This window comes from Antechinus flavipes, chromosome 1, assembly GCF_016432865.1.
Source record: "Antechinus flavipes isolate AdamAnt ecotype Samford, QLD, Australia chromosome 1, AdamAnt_v2, whole genome shotgun sequence".
Classification (NCBI taxonomy): Eukaryota; Metazoa; Chordata; class Mammalia; order Dasyuromorphia; family Dasyuridae; genus Antechinus; species Antechinus flavipes.
Window position 1 is genome coordinate 331,316,051 of NC_067398.1, and position 27,210 is coordinate 331,343,260.

General features: G+C 37.4%; 1 protein-coding gene across 2 annotated transcripts in view; it reads left to right on the forward strand.

The window, feature by feature from the left end:
• The window catches only part of CACNG3 (calcium voltage-gated channel auxiliary subunit gamma 3), a 120,143-nt gene that overhangs the window by 89,109 nt on the left and 3,824 nt on the right, over positions 1–27,210 (forward strand). For both annotated transcript variants that reach the window (XM_051967399.1, XM_051967407.1), the window contains 2 exons: positions 20,053–20,136; positions 26,280–26,420. In XM_051967399.1, coding sequence (XP_051823359.1) covers positions 20,053–20,136; positions 26,280–26,420 — 225 coding nt within the window. The remainder of the gene's footprint in view (positions 1–20,052; positions 20,137–26,279; positions 26,421–27,210) is intronic.

Below are 27,210 nucleotides of genomic sequence, written 5' to 3' on the forward strand. Positions count from 1 at the left end.
TAGGTCAGAAGCCGCCTGATTGTTCACAGATGGCAGGGCAGGGGAAGGATGGGTGAACTGGTTGATTTGATTATGCATAGATCAGGAGGCCCCAGCAGTCAATGTTGACTAGACATGGCTCTCCTTGTTTACAATGTGTTATAGAAATGGCCTTACATTAGGAGGCAGAAGCCCTGGGGTTTCAGTCTAAGTTTTGACACTAAACAGATATTTGTCTGTGGATGTCACTTCATTCATCTCCCTATGACTCAATTTCTCTAAATGTTAAAAAAGAGCTTCTTTAATTTCTGGCCTGCTCATGATGTGGGATTTTTATGAGAGTCTAATGGGGAAAAAAGAGAGGGAAAGAACTCTGGAAAATCCAGTTTGCTGATTCAAAGTCAAGCATATTGTCATTGCTCTGAAGTGAAAGTAGTTGTCTTGAGAGAGGGGTTCCTTATATGGTTTAATGAAAGATGGAGGGTTCAAATAACTATTCCTACTAAGCAGAGATACAATTGATTATATCTCCCTTGGGCCTTTTCCTATCAAGGACAGCTTCATAGGGTCCCAATCTAGGAAAGTGGCTTTCTAGCCTTCCAGCCACAGTCAAAGTACTTTCTGTAGAAAAGTTTCCAATTATTTCCAGTAGTGACTTGAAGGAGAAACAGAAGCAGATTTGGTGCAGAAGCCAGGGATTCAGAGAACAATAAACCACAAACTTCCTATGAGCCCCAGTGGACTCCTATCTTTTTACTCCTTCTCTCTTCCTAGCCCCATTCTCTAAAATCTCTAAAATCTGCCACTTTGGTTCTAGGCTTAGATCAATGGGTGCTCAGCTCTGGACCAAATTCTAAACTCTGAAGTCTACACTCTAGATTTGGGTCCTAAGTGATTTCTGGACTAGGCTGTCCTGGTTTATCAGAGATTTGTTCACCCTAAACTTACCCCAAGCCTGCTCCTATAACATCTATTTATAAGGTGAAGCCTACTTGGGCAAGAATCCTTTGGTCTGCTCAGGAATTGCAAGGTGGGGAATTTGATTCTCTTTATCAGTAAGAGAATTGAATCTGAGCCCCCGACCTAAAACACACACCAACCAGCTTCAGTTTGACATCTCTATTCTTCCCCAGACCCCAAAATAAAGCTGGAAATAGAGGTGAAGAAAGAATACAACCAGTGTAGGTAACTTGGTATATACCTGGCCAGACATGGACTGGCATTTAAAGTCTTCCAAATATTATATCTCACCTACCTTTCCAAACATTTCTTATTACTCCCCTTCTTGAATTCACGATTTCAATAAAACTGGCCTATTAGCAGTTCCCTGTATAAAGCACTTCATTCAGCAACTATGACAGTTACCAGCTGTTTTCCTATGTCTGCATCTTGGCCCCAAAGACTCCCTACATTCTCTTCAAAGCACAGACTCAAGTGTGCCACCCTATGCAAGGCCTTTCTGGATCACAACATCCAGCAGCAATATCTCCCTCTTGAAATGATATTATATTATATTGCATAAGCTTTGTATTTTCTTAATTAGGTATGAGGATTAGATCAAAACCAATCTGACTCTAATTGGCCACCAAGAGGTCCTAGGTCAAGCCCCATTTGGTCATTGTTTGGTTCCCGATTGACTCAGATTGAATGTAAATAGCAGTCAGTTCTTTTTTGGCCAGAAACCCTGAAGATCTTCCCCTCCTGGATTCATTAATTCATTCATTCATTTAGATTTTTTTTGGACTAGATCAAAGAGGAAAGTCATTGCCTCAATTGCTAACTCACCTTAATCACCAAATGGGTACAGCCTCAATCAAACTGAGATCTTTTGAAGGCTGTCTCCAGTAATCCTGATCTACCTCTGGCCACTGGACCTAAATGGAGGGGAAACTGAGGCAGGTGACTTTACACAACCCTCCCTCACTGAAATCAAATTCACTGGCATGTCATGGGCTTACCTCCTTGACAACATGATTCTCTTTGAGAATGAAGGACAAATAACAACAGAATGTAAGTTCCTTGAGGATCTGGACTGTTATGTTTTTGTCTTTGTATTCTTAGCAGCTGATATAATGTCTGGTATGTAGGGGATGGGAGATGGATGTGTGATTTCTGGACCCAGAGTGCTGATCAGTGGATAGAGCACAGGGTCTGGAGTCAGGAAAACCAAATTCAAATTCAGCCTCAGTCACTTTCTAGCTATGTGACCTTGGACAAATCATTTAATATCTATTTGCCTCAGTTTGCGCAACTGTAAAATGGGGTAATAAGAGAACTTGCCTTCCCAGGTTGCTATGGAACTAAATGATATTTGTAAAGCACTGAATACAACATCTGGCATATAGTAGGAGCTTAATAAATGCTTCTTTCCTTCCTTCTTCTTAGGTAAAGAAAAACTTAGAATCTTAGAGAGTTGCACAGTTCACTGAGAGGTTAATGGATCACACAGCAAGTATTTATTAAAGACAAGACTTGAACTCAGCTTCAAGACCAGCTTTCTATTCACTATGCCCAAATTGGCACACAGTAGGTACTGTTTACTAAGATGAATTTTAGAAGTCATCAAAGACCTAGGAGGCTGGATCAGTAAGATCCTAGAATAATAGAATCTCAGAGTCCTAATTAAATTAAAGGAACATATATTAAGCACCTACAATGTACCTGGCATCATGCTAATAACAAAATGATTAAAAAAAAAAACCTAGATTTCAAGAACCTTTAAGTCTAATGGGAGGAGAATAGAGAAGGGGAATATAATGTGTTCACAAGACACAAGATAGAATGTGCTAAGAGCAAGAAGGAGGTTGAGGCAAATGCCCTTAGAAAAATTTGAGTTAGGTGGAAATGTTTTCATCTAGGAGAACTGGGGACATCTTCATGGAAGAAAGTAAGATGCATATTCTAAGCTGAGGTTTTCAATGGGTTGAGATAAGAATGTAGGGAATAGAAGAGAAAAGGAAGGGAGATAGCTTTGTGATTATATAGAGGTAGATTGGAATGGAAAGCAACTACTAGTCTAATCTGAGTGAAATGTAGGTTGCGTGAAATATGAAAATAAGGCTAGAAAGGTTAGTAGCAATCATGCTGAGAATGACCTCAAATGCTTGGCCAAAGTACTGGTAATCTGTCCTATAGGAAAAAGGGAGTTACTGAAGTTTCTTAAGTGAAGAAGTAACAAGGAGAGACCTATGTTTTAGAAACATAATTTTGGCAGCTGTTTGAATGATGAAGTGGAATATGAAACAAATAGAGGCAGTCAAGAGCTGTGGCAATTGGTCTGAATTAAAATGCTATCAATGGAAGAGTAAAGGAAGGTACAGATGTCAATGATCTTATGAGAGTATGTTTTAGCAGTCACATGTTCTGAATTAAAATCTCAGATTTGCCACTTTCTATTCTGGACAAGTCACCTAAACTCTTGAACTGTTTCCTCACCAAATGAAAAGGAGCCACTCTGAAAATCCTTCTCCATTTTATATTTATTGTCCTACCATCCAAGGAAGGATCTTATTATTGTTCTCACTAAAATAAGTAATGGTTACAGTTGACTTGCCAAGCAACCAAAGCTAGAGTCATAGGGTAGATGAGAGGCAGTGTAGTATAGTAGGTAGAGTCCTTACTTGGAGTAAAGAAGGTTACTTCAAAACTTACCTCAATCACTTATTAGCTGTGTGACCCAGTGAAGTCCTGAAACATTTCTGGGCCAATCCTCATCTATAAAATGAGGTTGGATTCAATGACCTCTACAATCCCTTTCAATTCCCATCTATCAACCTATGAGACTTACAATGGCTTAGTTCTGTGCCTGGCACATAGTAAGCACTTAATAATGTTTATTGATTGATTAATGAGATTGGGCAAGCAGAGGATGTTCACAGAGGAGAAGGCATCAGCCAGGGAGAAACTTTAGCCAGCTTGAGCTGGCTAAGGCTATGAAGGATAGTTAAGGATTGAATCACAGTAAATATGTTCAATCTTTGCAGTGAATCAGAGGAAGCAGAGATGTCTGAAATGGAAGCTAAGGTTGGAAGTCACTAATTGTCAAAGAGTTGAAGAGGCCTAAGGTAATAGTAGTGTCCAAATTGGAATTCAGCAAAAAAGCAGAACGTAACTAAGTCCAGGGGACATACAGAAAGCAAAATCCATCATTCAGGAGTTATGTAACCACTGAGCTAGATGAGGAAAAGTCCAGCTTCTGGAATGGAGAATTATTTTAATTCTTCCAAGCTATTAAATTCTGCATTATCCCCATTTCCATTCCCATGACCATCACTCTCAACCCTCCATCTTACTTCTTCTGAATACCATTTGAATAGGATACTCCCTTCATTAATAGCACTCTCGATAAACCCCTTAGCAATGGAGATAGTGAATATGAGTCGAGTCCTTCAAACACTCTATGATTGCCTACTCTGGCCTGGAAACTGGATTGGAGACCTCAACAGAACTGATTAGAAATTTCTGTGGACCTGGGTTTGGCACTGGCTTTTCTGTTTCTTCTGGTCTCATGCCAAATATTCGCAGAAGACAGATTTTTTTCCCTCTAAATAATAGCTCTTACAGAAAAGCTGCTTTTGGCCACTGGCCAAGCTCTGTTGCTCAAGGAGAGTGGGAACTCCTTCAGGCCCATGGAGGTAGCTAATGGAGGTCAGGGGGTAGAACATACAATCCCCTGACTCAGAGAGGCCCTGACATCCCATCCCCTTCCCACTCCCTCCTCCAGTAACCCATGAAGCAAAATTAGTGTGTGGGAGACTCCAATTTCTGTATTGGAGTCCAGATTTTAGCACTTTCTAATTGCATCATTGGGCAACTTTTCTAACTTCTCTAAAACTCAGTTTCCTGACCTTCAAAATGGTTGTGTGCAAGTAGCACTGCCCTATCTCATAGAGTCATGAAGATCAAATAAGAGAATGTATGGGAAAATACTTTGAAAACTCCAATTATTATAGAAACATGAGTTATTATAGTAATTTACAACTGTCCCTTACCCCAAATTTGCCTTTATTCAAAGGCAAGGGAGTGTAACTGAGTGTTTTACATCCTAGGTTGTTAAAACTACTAATTTCAAATATTTAGTTCCTTTGACAATTAACAAGCACAATTAATAACACATTTAATAATTAATTAATAACACAATTAATAACAATTAATAAGTAACCACTATGTATCAAACACTGGAGATACAGGCAAAAATGAACAATACACAAATGAACAAATGAATACAAAGTATTATGAGAGAGCTCAGCTGGAAGGTTTGTGAAAACTCATGTAGGAAGAAACACTTATACTGATCTTTGAGGGAAGCTAAGGGAATTTGTTGAGGGAATGCAATCCAAGTATGCAGCTCAGCCTATACAAAGTCAGGAAGGTGAGAGATGAATGTCTTTAAGAGGAACAGAAATTAGGATAGTTTGACTGCTATAAATAAGATTCAAAAGAAAGGAATGTATGAGTCTAGAAAGATTGGGACCAGATTGTGAAGGACTTTTACTGCCAAATAGAGGAGTTTCTATTTTCCTGGAGGCCAAAGGGCTCCACTGAAACTTCTTGAGCATGAGGGAAGTAACATGACCAGACCTTCATTTTATAAATATTTATTTGGTGGCTATGTAAGGGATGGATTGGAGAGGGAAAGATTTGAAGCAGGGAAACCAATTAGAAGGCTATTGTAATAGTCCAGGTGAGAAGTGAACAAGGATGATGGCCATGGGAAGCATCAAAATGTCCCAGAAATGTCAACATCTTAGGGATATTAGTGGATCAAGTCAATGAGCATCACCATAAAATCGACAGCACAGCCACAGGGACTGAGAACCACAGAAGATCCTCTTTAGCGCTAACTTCTTCCCAGTCTAGACAATTGTGGGTTGAAGACACATCAGGATCAGTCACAAAATCTCACTCATGATATACCTTATTATATCTCTTTCTATGTCTATAGCCATGTGTACATTTAGGGTAGAAACAATCATGAAATAATCAAACAATGATAGAAAAAACTTTCACAAAATCAGACTTGGAAGAGACCTCATTAGCTTTATGGAATCATAGATTTATAGTTGATCATCTGGTCCAATCCTCTCATCTGACAGATGAGGAAATTGAGACCCAGAAAAGGTCCACAGTCACGTTGAAAGTGGAAGAGAGACCCTCTGATTCCATATTTGGCCCTCTTTCCAATGTCCTGCAGAAATCCCATCTATGATATATTCAACAAGTTATAATCCAGATTGAAAATCTTTAGAAAGAACACTTTATAAAGTCATTATTTCCATACTTATCAACAGTTTACCAAGACTCTCTCACAAAAGCATAACAGTCTCCCCAATTAACAGCTGAAGAAACTGAGTCTCAGAGAGTTTCAATAATTTGTTAAAAGGTCAAACAGCTACTGAATGGGCAAATCCAGAGTATGAATGGAAGCTCTCTGATTCAAAGATTCCAAATCTTTCCAGGAAATGTGCCCAGTAGGGCAAAGGGGTAAATTCACTAATCCAAAAATATGTTAATATCTTTATCCCCTTCCTTAAACTACTAACACATTTTCCAAATGACAAACAATTCTTCTGTCTCAAAAGAAAGACCCAGAAAGAAGGAAAACTTCACCCACTCCAATTCCATATATTCTTTTCACTGCTCCCACTAGCAATCCTACTGACTGACACCCTCTCTGGACTTGCCAATCTCGATTTATACAAGTTGGGTTTGGCGGGTGTTAGTGGGGAAGAAAAGAGCATTTAAATGTAAATTCAATGAGTAATTCTATAATTGTCTGAATAAACTGCTTTTTTAACTATAATTTGCCAGTCAGAATGACTTCATGAGCAAACCAAGCTTCAAGTAATTCATCATTACAAGTACAAACTATAATAGATAACTACAATAAGCTATAACTACAATAGATCACAACCACTCTATAACTATCACAACTATTATTCTGCCATTTTACAGATAAGCTAAATGAAGCTCAGAAAAGGAAAAGGAAATTCTCTTGATCACATAACTAATAAGTGACAGGCCAGAATCTGAACTTGGGTTTTCTTATTCAAAAATCACAACTCTCATTCTTCTTCACCAGGACCCAGGCACATTTAGGGAAATTAATTCTATCGATGCCATTTAATATATGATCTTCAAGGCACGTTTTCTTTATGAATCTGTTTCTCTGTTTAAAATAAAAGCATTGAACTAGATGAACTTTAAGATTACTTTGAGATCTAAAGTCCTATGATCCTAGGTATTTTTCAAGAGTTTGAAAGGCAAGACATGACCTTGAGCATTGATTAAGCACTAATTATGTGCCAGGCACTGAATTAAGTTCTGAGAATACAAATACAAACAAGGAATCTAAATTCTAATGGTGGTTGGTGTTTGTTCCGTTGTTTCTCAGTAATGTCCAATTCCTTTTGACCCCATTTGTGATTTTTTGGGCAAAAATATTAGAGTAGTTTGCCATTGCCTTCCCCAGTTCTAATGGGAATAGACAACATATAAAAAGGAGATAGAACTCAGAGAGATGAGGAATACCCACATGGGGCATTGTATCAAAATCCAGAGTCAGAAACACATCTGGAAAGGGAATGAAATATAGAGGCCCAAAAGTAAACTCAGCAATGGGGAAGATAAATGGCAGGGGGGAAAAGTCCCAGGCCCTAAAGAAAGTTCTAGTGTGAAAGATCAATTGAATCATAGTATATGAAACTCCATAGAGTCAGAAGCATGATCAGGAGGGACTCAGTTATGATCTAACACTCCAACAGACTTCTGGTTCATCTTTTATTATTGTATGTATATTATGCAAATGAGGGGCAATGCAGTATTCTGAAAAGAACATTAGATTTAGCAGGAAAATAACAGGGTTCTACTTTCAAATCTCACTGACTAACCACATGATCTACTTTCTCTCAGTTTCCTTATGTGTAAATTGAGGGAATTAGATTTCAGTAAATCATGCATAAAAGGTCACTTCCAGCTCTAAAAACCTTATGAGATGATTTATTACAAATTGCAACAATAATAACTCCTATTTTTATGTACTTCATGGTTCACATAGAACTACCTCTGAACTAATGATGACCCAAGCTATCTACTGCCTGAGAAGTAATAGACAAAGCATGTGAAATAAAGCATTTTTTTGGATGTGACCAATGTGAAGAACTATTCTGCAAGACTGTTTATTTACTATAAAAGATTTGTTTTTCTTTTCTCAATCCCCAATATGGGAGCAAGAGGTGAAAGAGAAAGAAAATAAATTTTTGTTTGTTGAAAAAATACAAATTTTAAAAAAATTGTCCTACAGGTGGAAATTTTATTATTCTCATTTTTAGGTAAGGAAATTCAGTTGGAAAAAGGTGAAATACCTTGTCCAACAGCCAAAATAGTAAGTAATAAAACTCGGCCTTAAGTCCAAGTCTTTTGACTTCTAGACCAAATGCATTTGAAAATTCTTGCCCAACGAAAGTAATTTCCAAAAGTGAAGTACCATTACAGTTTCTCTAGGCCCTCCATAAATCTATGTTGAATTTTTTGTTGTTGTTGAATTGAATATTCCCCTGGCATTTTCACTCTTAACTGGGGAGGATTATAGGAGCATCTGAGTTCTTGTCCACCCCCATCCTCAGCTTAGAGTGAAAAACCTTTAACAAGGAATTACTATGGAGACTGTGTGAAGGTGTAAGAGTGGGCATGTCGACATATTTGTGAAGGAAAGACAGTGCTGCTGGGCAAGGAAAGAAATTTAATGTAAAGTAATTTGCAAATGATTGAAAGGAGATATTTATACTTAGAATGTTCTCTTCTTTAAAGGTTAAGGACTAAACAGCTTTTGTCTGGTCAAGAAAGGACAAGTCAGCTGCTTCAGTCCCAGTTTGCAGTTTGTTTTAGGGTCCAAACATTAAAAGACAAGTTTAGTTTCAACAACACAGGAGTTGGGGGAGGAAGAGAAGAAAAAGGTGGAGAAAGGCAGATGTAGAGGCATTAATACTGACTCCCTTTTCCCTTCTCTATCCCCTTTCCAATACAGCCAGTGGAAATCATGAAGGTAGTGCAAATTTATTACATTTTGAATTTTTAACACTTTTTCTTTCTGGTACAAAGGAAGTATATTTGGCTTTATGAGGGTGAAAATGTTCTTTAATGGAAAAACCAGACATGAAACTGGTATTCCCAAGGAGATTTTTCTGGAAGAACTAAATAATCTCTAATGTCCCTTTGAATTTTAATATTCTAGGTTCAAGGTTTGAGATTCTAAGTTTTCTTCTAACTCTGACATTCTTTCTTCTCTGTACTTAGGGTTCCAACATTTTATGCTCTGTTTTATAAAGTTCCTTTTAACAGTTTGTATTCTATGTGCCAAATTCCTTTCCAGCTGTGATATTCTATGTTCTTTGTTCTAAGGTCCTCTCCTAATCCAACATTCTCTGAATTTCTGGCTTCTGAAAACCTTTTATCAGAAAAGGTTAGGGAAAGAGAAATAAACCTATATTTAGGCAATGACTTCTGACGTGGAACCCTACTGTTCTTGGGAATAAATCTTCAAAAGCCCCAACTCTGAGATACATTCAATTAAATTAATTTTCCTAAGTCTCATTCTAGACTAACTCTTCTGAGTCTAAGATCCCATCTGATATGACTCTTGAAAATTACAAATTTCAAACAAATTTCAAACAGAATTTCAAACAAATGCCCAAGTTTTTCTACTAATGAAGCAATTTACTAGCTTCATGCACTTACAGAATTTAAAGCTAGAAGAAACCTTAAAGATCACCTAGCCCAATCCATCAGTTTACAGATGTAGAAACTGAGGTCTGAGAATCCTGAATGACTTGACCAAAGTATGACTGTCTGTCTCTCTGTCTCTGTCTGTCTCTCTGTGACTCTGTGTCTCTCTGTGTGTCTCTGTCTCTTTCTCTTTTTCTCACACTTTCTCTTCATCTCCGTAATTCAGCATCTATCTTCCTCTACTGCCTTACTCTCTCAAATCCTTACTAATACAAGAAAGCTATTAGCAATTTGAAACTGTCCATAAGTAAATGAGAAGTGGGAGAATACTATGGAGTAGCTGGTGGTCTAGCCTTAGAATACATAAGTTTAATTTAATTTAACTTTAGGGCTTAAGCCTTAACTATGACACATACCATTTGGGCATGGACAAGCCTCTTACCCCTCCATAGTCCAAGCAAATCTCTAAGACTATAAAATACATACAGCAGCTGATAGGTGGCACCATGGATAGAGTGATGGTCCTAGAATCAGGAAGACCTGAGTTTAAATCCGGCTTCAGACACTTAGTAGTTGTGTGACCCTGGGTAAGTCACTTAACCCTATTTGCTTCAGTTTCCTCATCTGTAAAATGAGCTGGAGAAAAAAAATGGCAAACCACTCTAGTATCTTTGCCAAGAAAAGTCAAAATGACATCATGAAGTGTAGGTCACAGCTGAAATGATTGAACAGCAATAAAATCAGTGGAGAGTGTTTCCATGACATAAGTTCCCCACACAGAAGAAAGCATGGGTTTAGAACAACAATCAGAAGAAAAAAGATTCCCTGTTGATGATCCCATCAAAACTTAAAAATCTTTTCTATTCTGACATAATAAAGACTTTGAGATCTTAAATAAACAACCAAATAGTTGCTTTGCTTAAGCAATAGCAGTAATATACATAAGGAGTTCCCCATAACTTCCCGTAGTCGACAAAGGCCACTTAATAACCACTGATAGAGGTGGTATACCCACAGGTTTGAGGAACTTCTCAAGGGGGTAGTCAGAGTAGCCCCATGTACTCCTAGGCCTCTCTCCTCCAGAAACCCACTCTGTCAAGGGCTTACAGCCTACATTTCCATTCATATACTTGAGGGAAATTGTCTTCTTAGCTGTGGACATTTATTTAAGTTCACTGCTAACTGCCACAAAGGGGAGTAGAAATACACCTATTATCAAGTCCTGCCTGTACTCCTTACTAGTGACCTCAATCAAGTCATTTCCTTTCTCTCAGCTTTGATTTCCTCATCTATGAAATGGGGATAATAGCACTTGCCCAATCTTCACAAGATTGCTTATGAGAACTTTCTTTGCAAACCATAAAACACAATAGAATAGAAGAACTGAAGGCAAGAAGAACATATGACAATTAAGAGATCCATGTTGGACATGAGCAAATGGTGATATAGTATAAATAGAAGTAGTTTTTTAAAAAGGATGCCATCAAAGAAATGCTGAGCAAGTCATAAGAGGAAAGGCACAAGTAACCCACAACCTTCATTGTTATCTTCCCAATGTTAAAGGAACTTGAGGAACTCCCCCAGAATACTGACTAGATGCTCTTATAGGAAGATATGGACAAGAGTTATAATGGACAAGGTAGCATCGATAAGTAACCTACATTATCAGAGACAATATGCACTCATCTCCCATAGGATTTCTGAATTGGCAGAGTTCTTTGAAATGAATTTCAACAGGTTCCCCACAAGGAGTTAAACTAGGATTACAAGGAATTCATATCCTTATTTCAAATAATATTCTAGGATAACTGACTTCCACCCAGTACTAGACTATTTAACACAGATAGTCACAGAATAAGGTAGTCAACCTACCTTTTGTTCAGTTGCCTATAGTTGGGCAACATAATATTAACTGTGAACTAAAAGAAATGTCAGTCTCCTCTTATCAGGGAAAAATTTTCAAGTCATTCCATTTTAGCAGACGGGGCTGAGATAGCCATCAGATGGCCCCTACAATGATAGTGGAGAGAAGCTTAGCAAGTGATACACCAGTGGAAAGGCTCAGAGATATAGCATCCATAGAATAAAAGCATCCTAGATTTAGAGCTGGAAAGGACTTGAGAATTTGTCCTAGTCCTTTTCCAGATAGGGAAACAGACTAGGAAAGGGGAAGTGACTTGCCAAAATTTTCACAGAACTGGAATTCAAATTAAAGTCTCGACTTTCAATCCAGTATTTTTTTCCACCATATTACTCTGCCTTACCCAGCACAGAGACCTGTTCAACAAAGAAGATTCACTCAATAGAAATCAGCAGAAACCAATATGATAATAATAATATTAGTGGTTTAAGTTGCCTGGATATGTGCTCAGCCACATATATCCCCTATATGTGTGTACCCTAGTAACATGGATTTCTGATATGTAGCTCTCTGTGTATATCCCTTGGCCACATATGATTCATATGTATTTGCCTTCCATGTATCCCTGGTCCAAAATTCATACAACATTTGTGTCTATATACATTGTTCCTCATTGATAAATTGCAATGTCCTTGAGTCATAATGTAAGTGCTGGAAGAAATCTTCAACCTCATCTAGTCCAACTTATGCATTTTACAGTTTAGGAAGGAGTTCCTGAGAGGACAAGTGACTTGTCCACAGTCACACAGCAAGTTAATATACTCAGTAAGCTTCCATAAAGCAGTTTTCATATTATAGTTGGGACAAAAGATGGGTTTTATAAAGTTAAAGGGTGAGTCATTCACAATCATTTAACAGCTATTTCTTCTACCTCTTTCTATAGAATGTTAAGTTTGTTGAGGGTAGAGACTTTTTCATTTTTGCCTATGTGTTCTCAGTGTCTAAATCAGTGCTCAGCACATAGTAGGTGCTTAAATAAAATATCTACAAGTACAACTACCAAAACAAGCCCAGGATCTATAAGAACAAAATTATATAAAACTTTATACAAATAAAATCAGATTTAAATAACTGAAGAAATATTAATTGCTCAATAAATTCTTAATGATTGATAATTTCTTTAATATTAATTAAGCATCTACTATGTGTCAAATACTCTATTAGGCATTGGAGATAATTTAAGAGTTGAATAAGGGTTATTCATTTAGGAACAGAGTTTATAGACCATAACATAAAAACATATAGTCAGAGAAAAAGATGCATATGCTGTTGTTCAGTCATTTCTGACTCTTCATAACTCCATGGGCCATCGCATGTCAGGCCCTTCTATCTTCCACCATTCCCTGAAGTTTATCCAAGCTCATGATTATTGCCTCCAGAATACTATATCTCAACCTCTGCTGTCCTCTTTCCTTTTTGTATTCAGTCTTTCCCAATAGCATGATCTTTTCCAATGAGTCCTGTCTTCTCATTATGTGGTCAAAGTCGCTAGGTTTTAGTTTCAGTATATATACATAAGTAATTTGATATATAATAATAAATGATTTGTACATTGTCAGGGCAAAATAAGTATTATATGGAGTTCAAGGGAAAGAGTATTGTTAACAGGGAAGAACATGGAGGAGATAGATAAACTGGATTTCAAAGGATAGATAGGAATTTGACAGGCAAAAAGGGTAAAGGAATATATGTATGTTCCAGGCATAGAGAACATTTTAAGTACATATGCAGAAATAGGAAAGCATATGGCATGCTTATGGAGCCAAGTAGTCCAGTTTGATTAGAGCACAGAGTATCTGGATAAAAGTAAACTGCTGACTTGGCCCTGGGAGGAGAGGATGGATTTGAGAGATACTATAAAAATAATATATACAGGGCTTAGCAATTGATTTAATGTGATAACAGGGAGAGAAAGAAGGAAGAATTAAAGATTGTTGTCATAGCCTACCTAAGGCTGGATTGAGGTACACAATCCCTGGGCATTAGCAATCCTTATTCCGGAATAGATTTGGGACCTGGATGCATATCTGAAAGTAAAGGAGACAAATCAGATTGATATCGGGATTTCAAAATCCAGTGGCCTGAAGGGATTTTTTTTAAATTGCTAGAGCAAAGTTCCAAGCCAGGGATCAGGCTTGATCAGGAAGCAGAATACAGAGTCTTAAGAAAGTAACAAGTAACATGTATATAGCTTTTTAGGTTTACAAAGCACTTTACTTATATTATCTCATTTGAACTTTACAACAATACTGGAAGTTGCTATATATAATAAATCCCAATTTACCGATGAGGAAGGTGAAGTGGACAGAATGAGTTGCCCATAGTTACATAGCTACTAAAATGCCTGAGACAAAATTAGAACTTGAGTCTTCCTGGCTCCAAAGGTAGTAGTCCATCCACTATGCTACATAACAGCCTCAGTTGCCTATCTCTTTCTCCGTAGCTCACAACTGTATTGTCATAAGCACAGGTGAGATCTCTCATATAACTTCCTAACTCAGAGATACATATATATATATATATCTTCAGACTGTGGTCTCTACAGTTTTAAGATAAGAAGTCTTACTAGGGAAAACACCATTAACAAAAGAGGCTTTCTTTTGGGAGAAGAGGTGATGGATTTAGTTTAGGGCTTAGGGCACTGGAAAGTTTGAGTTGAAGAAAATATGCTATTATATATGCGAATTATATATATATGTATTTATATGTTTGTATGTGTGTGCATATAGATATCTGTACATGTGCATATATATATATTGTGTGGTTTTCATTCCTATATATTTGTATATATCTACATATATATATGTGATAACATATGCATATATTATATATGTATATATATAAAACTATATTTGTATCTATATATCTATATATATAAATAGATATAGATATGCGCGTACACACACACACACACACACACACACACACACACACACAATGACTCCCCTGATAGATTTTAAGCTCTTGGGAACAGAAACTATTTCACTTCTGTCTTACCTGACTCTCAGTACATAGCAAATGCTCACTAATTGATTGATTCTTAGACCATTTCCTGGTCAGCAAAATGGTGGCTGGGAGATGTGGATCATGTGGTCACTAAGATCTCCTTAAGCGCTAGACCTATGATCTGATGATCCCATAAAAAAGAATAAAACTCAGGAGTAGAGACTGGATTTATCTTATATATAGAATTGAAAGCCGAAATTGTGATAGTGAATGAGCACTCCTAGAGAGATTGTGTTGGAGAGCCAGAAAAGGAAAGGACTAGTGACAAAGCAGTCATTATTTAGTAGTTGTGAGAAGTAAGGAGCCAGGGAAGAAGAGGCTGGCCAGCTAATGCCCAGGAGTATATAATGGCACAGAAACTAAGGGAAGTGAGAGTCCTAAGAGGATAGGGATATTTAATAGCATCAAATTCTGCAAAAAGGTTTAGGAGAATGAGGACCACTGGATTTGGGTGACTAGAAGGAGATCATTAGCAATCTCAGAGAATACAATTGCCATGGAGTAGCAAGGCTGAGAGCCATACTGCAAGGCTTGGAGGAGTATGTGGGTGGTAAGGAAGTAGAGGCAATGAAGGCAGATTCTTCTTTTAAAAAGTTTAGCTGTGGAAGGAAAGTAAGAGATGAAACACTAGCCTGAGGGAATAGTAAGGTCTAAAGCCTTTTTAAAAGAAAATAAAAATTTAAGATTCTGAAAAACTTGAACATGCTTATAGGCAGAAAAGGGAAAAAACCAGTGCAGAGGGAGAAATTAAAGGTTGAAAAGAGCTTTTCTGACTTTCATCATTTCAGTCCCACACCCCAGGATGACTCTAATTTACCAAAATTTTGATCTTTGTGAGATTCCATGAAAGCCTGTGCAGCTCCCCTGCTGACCCCCAAACAGAATCTCTTCTGCATTTCCCTAGGAAGCATAGTGAGGGCAAAGGCTACATGGTCTTCTGGTTTCAGCTATGGAAGGGGGAGGGAATTATAGGTGGAATGGGGAGAATATAATTCCCTTTGAGGGCAAAGGAAAGGAAAAAGGTAGCAAATTACTTTTATTGAGTGGCAGTTGCAAATGTAAACATTGCGGGGTTATTTTAAGTCCTCTCTCAAGTTTACACAATTCTTCTAGCAGTTATGTGGATAGGGGATGGATTTTGATTCAGCAAAACCCATGTTAAAATTCTTCCTCAGAAACTGTGTGACCCTAAGCAAGTGACTTAATTTCACTCTATTTCCTCATTTTTAGAATAATGACATATAAATAAAATAAGACCATGTAATAATCTCCCAGAGTTGTCAAGAAGGATCAAATAAGATAATGTATGCAAAGTGCTTTTTGCAAAGCAAAAATGATATACAAATGTTAGCTATCATCATCATCATCATCATCATTATACTATTAGGGGATGAACAACACTTCACTTTAAAATATCAGGAGTGAATTTATAAGGTAACATCTTATTTATTTTTGGTTTATTCAATGCCAACATCTCCCAAACATGGAATTCTCCCTGGGAGAAAACTATTAAATATATACTTAGAACTGCTCTTCTTTTACCTGGCAAGACCCTAGGAACTACTACTACAGATTGAGGGAAAAAAGAAGAGTAGAAGACCATACAGGTATTTCAAGTCCAACTTGAAGTGCCAAGTTCAAACCTAGGGTCTTCTCCTAATGTCAATCACTGTCAGTAGTGTGAGATTGTGGCCTGATTATTGAGAAGGGTGGGATGGAGAACTACCTGGCAGGCTTGTGCCTTCCAATTCTTAGACATGCTCTAAGGGCCCTTATATCTCATATTTTATGATTCTACATTCTAAAAATCCTTCCAACTCTGACATTCTATGTTGTAAGATACCTCCAGCTCTAACAGTCAATGTTCTAAGGTAGTTCTAGTTCTGACAGTCTATATTCTGAGGTGCCTTCCAGCTCTGACACTCAGTATTTTAAAGAAATTCCATCTCTGACATTCTATGTTCTAAGGTACCTTCTGACTCTGATATTCCATGATTCTATGTTCTAGGAATCCTTCCAGGTTCAACATTCTATGATCTAAGACTGTTTCAAGGCCCTGATTTGATGATTCAACATTCTAAGAACTCATCCAGCTTTGACATTCTATGTTCCCTGGTCTCTTCCCACTCTGATATTCTATTCCAAGGTTCCTTTCAGACATGACACTTTATTTTCTAATCTGATGATGTTCCTTTCAGTTCTAAACTTTCAGGAGAAGTGAAAAATGGAACAGGCATGCCTTGCAGAATGCTGTGAATCAGATAAAACTGGTCTTCGATAAAGCAGTATGCATCCATCCAACTTCCTATTACTCTTCCTGCTTGTGTTTCTTTCTGCCTTTTGGTCCCATCCCAAATATTCAAACCCTTACTGAGTACTAAGAGTCTCTATCTAACAGGAAATTCTCTCTGACCCATACCTATTTACTGGATCATGGATTTAAAACTGGAAAGGACCTTAGAGATAAATGAATCTATGTTTTATAGGAGAGAAACTGAGTCCCAAAGTTATACAACTAGTAAATATCTGAGGCAGGATTTGAACTAAAGTCTTTTCCATAATGGAATAAACCCCTACATAATATATAGGCAACTCCTTATTCTATTTTTGCATAGAACTAGTGAAATCCAGAATAGGAACCAAATGCAATATATACAACTATATCTGATAGTGACTCTGTGTGTGTGTGTGTGTGTGTGTGTGTGTGTGTGTGTGTGTGTGTGTAAGATTAGTTTGTTGGAGGGTGGAGAAATAATTGTAGTACTGAATCTTATGCTCGAGAGGAGAGAGTACTAGGTCTGGGAAGCAGGAATCCAGATAAGATTTATCTGTATAGACCTGAAAATACAGAAAGAGACTAATTCTGCTTTCACCACCCTCATCTTCAGTTTCCCCATTTTTTAAAATGAGTGAGTCATACTAGGTATCTTCTAAGGTTTATTCTGCCTTTACATCTATGAGATGTAAGCGTGTGAATGTATAATGTCAAATCTTGCAGGGAACTTATAAAATAGATTACACATATAAGAGGCTGGGTGAAGGTATTTAGTGTTTCAATTGCAGGCACTGTTATATACAGTTGAAAGAGTAGTGGACCAAGAAGGCCTATGTTCAAGGGCAGGCTCTATTTACCATTTAAATTATTTCATCACTCTGACATTCACTTTTCTCATCTGCAAAAGAGATTCCTCTTTTAGGACAATATTTGTCCTACCTGTTGGTTGGTCTGCCTGCCACAAAACTGTCCCCACTCTAGTCCATCTTCCTCTCAAATGTCAAATTCATCTTCCTAAAGGCACATGCAGGTCTGACCCTGTCTCTCCCTCTTTCCCTCCCTCCCCCTTCCTTCCCTCCTCTCCCTCCTTCCCTCCTTCTTCCTCCCGCCCTCTCCCTCCTTCCCTCCTTCCTCCCACCCTCTTCATCTTTCCTTCCTTTTTTCCCTTCCTCCCTCGCTCTCTCATTCCATCTCTCTTTCTCTCTTTACACACACACATACACACACATCCTACTTTGCTCTGCCCTTCAACTCAATAAACTCTAGGGCCTTCCCATCATTTCCAGTATCAAATATAAAACCCTCTGTTTGGCAAGAAAAATCCTTTATAACCCATTTTTCTTATCTTTCCATTCTTTGTATATTATTACACCCCTTATTCCTTCCATGTACTTTGCAATCCAGTGATACTGGCTTCCCTGCTGTTTCTCAAGTAAGATTCCTAATCCTGGTTGGGAATTTTCACTGGTTTCCCCCCATGCCTCTCTCCTCATCTCCATCTACTGGTTTTCTGACTTCCATCAAATCCCATTTGCTTTAAGAAGACTTTTTTGATCCCCCCTTTAATTCTAGGGCCTACCCTCTATTGATCATTTCCAATTTATCCTGTATATTGCATGTCTTTACATAATTGTTTGCATATTGTCTTCCCCATTATACTGTGAGCTCCTTAAGAACAAGAGGGCTATCTTTTATCTTTCTTTATATCTCCAGTGCTTGGAACAGTTCCTGGCATGTAGTAGGTGCCTAATAAATGTTTACTGACTGTCCTGCCTCAAAGGCTTGCTAAGGACATCATTATATTATATAAGCTATGTAGTTATATACCATATGTTATGTGAATTATATATATTATGTAATTATATTATATTATGTTAGATATTATATTTTATATATAGATCCATATATGTGTATATATGTGCATGTGGAGATATATATATAGATATATATATGTTGTTATTAAGAACTCAGGATGTCAAAACCAAAAAGGATATAAAAGATCAACACTCTTGTTCAACCCACATTTTAAAAAGAGAAGAGACCCAGAGAAGATCATGAATTTAATCATCAGAGAGAACAGGAAAAATCCAGGTCCCTTAACTATTCTTTCCCAACTTAACCCTGCCTTTTAATCTCCACCTTCCTTGCTGTTTAAATCCTCATATATATACAGATTTATACACTAATTTTAAGCTATTTTAGTGCTGAGGGATCATCAGCAAATTTCTGGATGCCCAAGTACTTGGATGAAAGCCCCCAGTACCATGTCCTTTCAAGTAATATGTCCCCAATTTCTATTGACCATTCTAATGTGCCCTCATCTGCCTCTTAGTTTTCTACAATTCTTGATACTCCAGACCAGTTTCCCTCAGTTAAGGTAAATAACTCCTGTTTGAGGCCTGCTAAAGTTTGAGATAGGAAGATACTTATACCTTTTCCCCTGATCCCATCCCCCTGCATTGGTCCCACAAAAGTCCCCAAAGACAACCAAATGGGCAACAGAGGAAAAGATGAAGACTAGCATCCATCAATTGCAGTGTTTCACACTCAATTTTTTCCATACAAAACATATTTGATCATGAAATATATTAACAAACCCCTATAATATTGATCCACAATCCCTGAGAGGATGGAATATCTCTGGAATAAAGAAGGAAAATAATGTAAAGGAAATTTGAAACAAATGAAGTTTTCATTCTACCATGCAAGACAAGTCTTTGATACAAAATTTCCCATTTAATATTTTCAAAGGAAACGTATGACCATAATTGACATTTCCTCATACAATCCCCACCGCTTTGGTGGAAAGAACACCAGATTTGGCTTAGGAGACCTGGATTCAAGCTTCAACTCTAACTAGCTGTGTGATCATGGGCCACCTAATTCCCTTTTCTGAACCTCAATTTCTCCATCTTTAAAATGGGAATAATACTAGCTTATACAAAGTATTGCCTGCCTCAAGGGGTTGTTGTGAAGAAGGCCATTTGTCAACTGCCAGTAGCTAACACGATTATAATCTTTTGATTATAGATGTTTGTTTCTAGGAAATTGGGCTGGTCTCTTCTCTCTCTCTTTCTCCATCCATCTTCAAGGACGGATCTTCAAGGCTGAGTCCTTTGGGGACTTCAACTAAAATTTGTTTTCACAGGTGCTTTCCGAGGGGTATGTAAGAAAATTGACCATTTTCCTGAAGATGCAGACTATGAACAAGATACAGCTGAGTATCTGCTGAGTAAGTCTCTCCACTCTCCTGTTTTTCCTGGGGTGGGGAAAAGAAAGATGATGATCTGCTAAGGATACTACTTCAGTCCTCATTCCAAAGTTTGAGTGTTTGGAACAGAAATCGTTTGTGATAGGAGAAAGAGGACTGAATTTGTAGTCAGAGGACCTGAGTTCAAATCTTTACTCCTCTTTTTACTTCCTGTGTAACCTCTCTAAGCTTCAGATTCCTTATTCATAAAATAATCACTCAAATGACCTGCAACTTTAAATCTATGATCCCATGACCTAAAAAGAAAGGCTAAAATGACCTTTAATCATCATATATTTGCCCTTAAACATAAAACATAGTCTATTAGGACTGGCAGAACCCTTCAGATATCAAATACACAATGTTGACGATGGAAGTGATCTTAAAATATGAAATATCAGAAGTGGAAGAAATCTTAGATTATCTACCCATTTTTCAGATAAGAAAACTGAGGCGGGAAGAAATTATTTTCCCAAGATTACAAAGTAAATCAGTGACAAAGCAGTTTTCTGAGTATTCAGTAGTCTATATAAATAATCGATATCAGTCTATATTATGTTATAAAGCTTTGCTTTTATTGCAGTTTTGCCAAGAAATAAACTGGTTTATAACATTGTCTTCTTGCCCATCACATATGAAATTAAGAGACAAGAGTTGTTCCACTAGTAAAAGTTATGGCTGTGGGCGTTTCTTTTTTCTTCGAATAAATATTCCCCTGCAGAAAATCTGACTAAAATAGGCCCAGAAAGCCCTGTGCTGGGAATCAAGAGATCTAAGTTCTCATTCCAACCACATAATTCCCAATTATATCCTTTTTCTGAGTCTCAGTTTCTCCTTTAAATTCAAGGATCCAAGTTCCCTTCTACCTCTAATTTCCTATGTTAAAAAGTTCTAAGATGCTCCTTATCTCTCTCACAATATGTTCTATGACTAGGAAGATACTATGGCCTTCTTTGACTTGGTATTCAGTGCCGTTCAATTCACGTAGTCTAAAACTTCTGCTTCATATACAGCTGGTCTCGGATCATTATGCAGCTCAAGGGACTTCCCCCAGCTCTCTCCAGTAGACAACTTAACTCTCATAAGCCAATAGGTGCCAGTGAGCCTGCTAAACTGTCTCTTCCGATTCTCTAAGTTCATTTCCTTTCCCTTCTCTCGACTTCAGAGAGCAAAATCAAAACAGGTAATTGTTTCTTGACTTCATCAATTACTGTAGATTTCCTCAAAATCTGTTCCTTTCATTTTTAATCACCAGAATTAGATGATCACAGGAGTGGTAAATAGGTGTGTGATTTTTTTAATAGTTTAATAAGGATTCAAACCTGAGTAATTGAAATTGAAGACAGTAGTTATAGCAAAAGAGTAGATCGTGGAATTAATTACCCTTCACCCTCATTTTCAAAGCAGGAACCATAGCAAGTCCAATTAAAGGAGCCTGAGAAAACATCTGGTCCCCTAGTTCTTGTTAACAGCTCTGAGTGTTTTAACAACAAGCCTTAGGTGACTTAACAGTGTGACACAGTGGCCCAGAGAGTTCACGTGACCTTAGAGGCTACTTAGAGGCAACACAAAGCAATTTAGTTCAGCCAGAGGACCCACATTTGAATCTTAGCTCTGTCATTTACTCTGTGACTTTTGGATAAGAAATTTCACTTCCCTAGACCTCAGTTTCTTCATCTGCAAAATTAGGATTGTATGAGAAAACCTCCAAGATCTTTTCTAGCTCCAAATATATGATCCTCTAATTTAATAAAAGTATAAATCACAGAAGAAAGGAAGTTAGAGTTCCTCTGAGATACCTTATCATTCTGATAGTCTGTGATTCAAGAGTAGGATATGCATATGGCAGCAAGGGCATTGGATTGAGAAACTTGTGAGCCAGATTCAACAATTATATTATAAAAGCCCCAAACATTTATATAAGAAGCTGTTATTTTTAAAGCACTTTCATTATTTCATTTGGGCTCCTAGGCTCAGATAGGATTATACTTATTTTCTAAAACTAAAAAAAAATTGTGATTGAGACAAGCAAATATCTTGTATAACAGGTTGTGCCATTAATCAATGACAGAGGTAGGAGAAGACCCTAAATAAAATTATACAATTGTAAATCTAGGGCTGAAAGAGACCCAAGAAATTAACTAATTTAGAATTCTTTCTTTCCATATATTGTCTTTTCCCATAATTTTTAAAATAACTAATGAGGTTTCTCTGATCAGGAAGAAAAGAAAAGAAACACAGACTGGAGAAGCTAATAAATACACCTACAATGCCTGGCAATCTGTTGAAACACAGACAGGAATCAGGATCAGAATACCCAAAACTGACCCTTCCCCAACCTCTGCAGCCCCAAGTCCCCACTGTCTGGACATAAGCCATGTTAACATGCAGGGTCAGATCAGCCCTGGTTGGAGTTGTATGCTGTCCTATTTTTATTCATTTATCTGTCTTCAGAGATGACATGCTGCCAAAGTACATTCTGTATTTCTTTTTAAATTAAAGTTAATTACAATTTACATTTTAATAGAATCATAGAATTTTCAGAGCTAGGAGGGACTTCAGGCCCTAGAAGAGTCTTAGAGCTGAAAGGAGCCTTAGGACATGGACTATATAACTTTAAGAATTTAAAGGGGAGAAGAGAGCAGCTAGATGGCAGAGTAGATAGAGTACCCAAGGCACAGAATTATATATTATAAAAAGATCAGTTAAGAAAATTAGGAATACTTTCTCCAAAGAAGAGTTAAGATCTGATAACTATCTAGCTATTTGAAGTTCTGTATTAGAACTTCTCGACTCATCCTGTTTGGACCCAGAGGAAAGGAGCTATAAGCAATGAGTAGAAGTTAAAAGGAGGCAGATTTGGATTTTATGGGAAGGAAAACTCCTTCCAGTTCATGTTGTTGAAAAGCATATTCTTCATTCTTGGCTCAATGACTACTTGTGAAGGATGCTATGGAGGAAATTTCTCAGGTAGAGTTTAATCTAGCTGAAGAGTTCTTAACCTCTTCTGTGTTACAAATGTTTTGGATAGTCTGCTGAAACCTATGTTCCCCTCCTGAGAACAATGCTCATTGCCTATATTTATAACTAAAAGAAATGCTAAATTTCAGTTATAAAAATAAGGATACAATTTTCCCAACATCTTAATTTCCTGGGCCCCTGAAAATTGTAGAGCCTAAGTGAAGAAACCCTAGTCCAAATGACCTCTAGTCTTCATATTCCTTCCAATCCACCATATTTCCTACTTCTAGATAACATGATTTAGTCTTAGCCTCTCATTCTACAAATGAGGAAACTGGTTACCAAATGTTAAGAAATGAGTTACTGGCAAAACAAGGGTCAGACTTGAAGTGTCCTGACTCCCATTATTGAACATTTTCAATTATATCACATTGCCTCTTCAATCTTACTAGGTAGATTTTTGAAAATCACCACTAGACACAGCCAGAAGGTCCCTGGGATATTGAGCTAGCTGTACTACATGGTTAATGAGACACATATCAAGTGTTTGTGACCACATCAGGACCTTGTGCTAGACACTATTATTAAAGGGGTCCTAAAAGTAGTTAGGGGGCATGACTCCACTGTCCCCAGAAATCCCTGGATGGTAAAAGCCATAGAGCTAATGAAAGGAAGAGGAGATGAATCCATACCCCCAGTGCTGTGCTGAATTGCTCATTCTGGAGCCAATTGAGACTTTTCAGCCTACTGGCTAAGCACCAAACAGTCAATCCAATTCAGTTCCTGAAACAGTCTAAATAACCAGATGTGAGCTGTCTGAGAGACCAAATTGGATCAAACATTTTGGGAATCAATCATTTCTTTGGCACTCAGTCAAGACATCCAAAAAAGATCCCCCTAATCAACAGGAAAATGGGTAATTCAAAACTCCAGGATACCTTCCCTGATTAATCCTTTCCAATTTCCATCATTCTTTCACTCCATGTCCCCTCAAAGCTTGCATAGTTATTGTGTGGGAAGGAAGAAACAGAAGAAGAAAGGATTTATATATACCAAAGTAGAGTGAAGAACTTTCTTGAGTGAAAGACTGCATCTCTAATTCTTGCTTGTGTTTTTTAAAACTTATTCCATTGTGCCCAGCACAGAGTTTAACATTCAGAATAAGCAAATCAAAAGGGATCTCAGAGATCATTTTACCCAACCCAAATTTGATAACATACCTCTGGCAACATCCCCAACAAGATCATCCAACTTCTACTTGAAGATATTTACTACTGAAGAATTCACTATCTAATCAATCAGCATGCTTAATTATTGGGCAGCTCTGATGAAAGTCTTTTCTTTAGTAATGAACAAAATTTGGCTTCTCTTTAACTCAATGCAATTTCATTGTTAGTAATAAATAAATAATTTTTAAATAGAAAAATAAGATGGGAGAGCATAACTTAGAGAAGCAAAGTTGAGTCTGAAGACAGAAGAATTAACTAGATAGCTTTTCCAGGGCCCCTCCTACAAAGAAATTCTTTGATTTCTCTTGGACAGCACAGGCTGGTCAGCATGAATCTCTGAGGTAAAACAAATATTTCTACAGATTTTTCCAAAGAGATTTATTTGTTCAAACAAAGGCAGTCTTCCCCTGGAGGGATTAGAAACACAAGAAAAGGCCCAAAGGAATAAAAACCTGGAAATAATGGAAGGAGACCGAAGGATCAAGAAACCAGAGAGAATTTTTTCCTTCTTCATCTCCAAAGATACAACCAAACCAATAACTAGAGCTGATTTGTATAAACTTAGAAGTTCAATAGAGCAGATTCCCATTCCAGGAGGGGTTAGACTGAAGAGGTCCATTCCAAATCTGAAATTCTATAGAATGATTCTCTCTCCTTCCAATAAATTTTAACCTTGAATATGCAGATAAGTTATATATAGGTATTACTGGGGCAGCTACATAGTATAGTAGATAAGAGTGTGGCTTGGAGTCAGGAACATCTTAGTTACAGTAAGCAGAGAACTATCCTGGGAATCAGAAAGATTGGAGGGTCCAAATCTCACCTCCAATGTGGAAAAAGATACTAATATTTTGAATGGTTAATAAATGAAACCATTTTACAGTTTGAACGGGACTCATTCAGTATCATCATATCCTGCAAGAGGCAAGGACTAGCTAAATAATATAGTAGCTATGGATTTAATTAGAATCAGGAAGACCTGAGTTTGGATCTTCCCTCAGTTACTTACTGACTGTGTAAATCATTTAATCTCTTTGGTTTCAGTTTCCTCATTTGCAAAAGTAGAGATAGTAATAGCATCTACTTCACAGATTTGGTATGATCCAATGAGATAATATATGAAAAGTCTTTTGCAAAATTAAAAGCACTGTCTAAATATAGTTATTATTTTTATTCTTATTATTATTACTAGCTATACAACTCTAAGCAAGTCACTTAATCTCTTAATCTTCTAGGTAACCCTTTAAGACTAGGATTCTATCCCTCCTCATTTCTGCCTCCTGACTTCCTTCAAGGTCCAGCTAAAATCCCACTTTCAGCAAGAAGCCTTTCCTGATCTCCCTCAATATTAGTTTCTTCCCTTTGTCAATAATCTCCAATTTATCTTGTATAGAACTTGTCTATACGTAAGTGTCTGCATGTTGCTTCCTCCACTGGACCATGAGATTTTTAAGGGTAAAGATGGTTTTTATCGTTTTTGTATATCCAATGCTTAGCATAGAACCTGGAATATTATAGGCACTTAATAAACGCCTGTTGACTTGTTTACTGCAAAGGTGCTAATCTGTTTTACAAAGAAAGTCCCTCATAGCTCCCTATACCCATGAAATCAAAAGACTGAGACAAATATAAAGTAAAACATATAAAAGAAAATATTTGTAATACAAATACAAAGTTACTGATTTACAAAGTTACTTCCAGGAAGGTGCTTTTTTAAAATTTTAAAGCCTTATATAGAACTGTGAAGTATTAAAATTTTTATCTTATGGTCTTTACATTCCTCAGAACCTCTGTAGGCAGTAGATGCTTAATAAATCATCTTCAGTTTACATAAATTGGAGTTTCCAATAAGATTATGTGATCTTGAATCCTGAAGCTTTTTAATTGCTCAATACAGCCTTCTCTAATCCTCTACTGTTTCCTCCACATACACAGGGGCTGTGAGAGCATCCAGTGTCTTTCCTATCCTCAGTGTGGGACTGCTATTCTTTGGGGGCCTCTGTGTGGCAGCAAGTGAGTTCTACAAAAGCAGGCACAATGTCATTCTCAGTGCAGGCATCTTTTTTGTATCTGCAGGTAAGTTCTAGCACTGGAAGAGTTGGGAAACCTCCTCATTTACCAGGGGGACCTCAGTCACAAGCAGTAAAACTTAGACTCTGCTGGAAAGCAGAGCAATATGACAGATGGATTCATAAGTCCTATGTTCAAATTCCAGCTGTGGTACTAACCACACAACCTTAGGAAAGTCATTTAACCTCTTTAAAACTCAGTTTCCTCTTCTATAAAATGAAGGAATTGATTAAGATAGTCATTGTCCTTGTCAGCTTGAAGTCTCCATGAATCATCCTTCTAGGGTAGTGTGGGGAGCCTTTTATTTCCTAAGAAGAACCAAGTTTCATAAGGGAAAAATTAAAAGCTTCCTATGGAAAACTACCTAATTTAGTGTCATTTTCTTCTCAGAAAGACACATAAAACATTCAACTCATTTGTCAAATATAACCTATACACACATTGTGAACAGGCACACACACACACACACACACACACACACACACATGCACACACACAGACTTTCAGCTAAAGGATCAGTAAGAGGGAGTTGAAGAGTTAGAGCCAAAAGGTAAAAAGTATGGGTAAGGAGAAAGGAAAGATAGGAAATAGAGAAAAAAGGAAAAGAAAAAGATAAAGTGAGAAAAAGAGCAACAAAGGGAAAGCTGAAAAGAAAGATGCACAAAGATGACCAAGGGAGACAAAGGAAAAAGAGGGAGACAAAAGGAAAGAAGCTCAATTGTTCTTGAGGTAAATATTAGTGGGAAATCATCTCTTGCTATAAGCTTGGATTATACACTTCTTAGAATGAGACTCC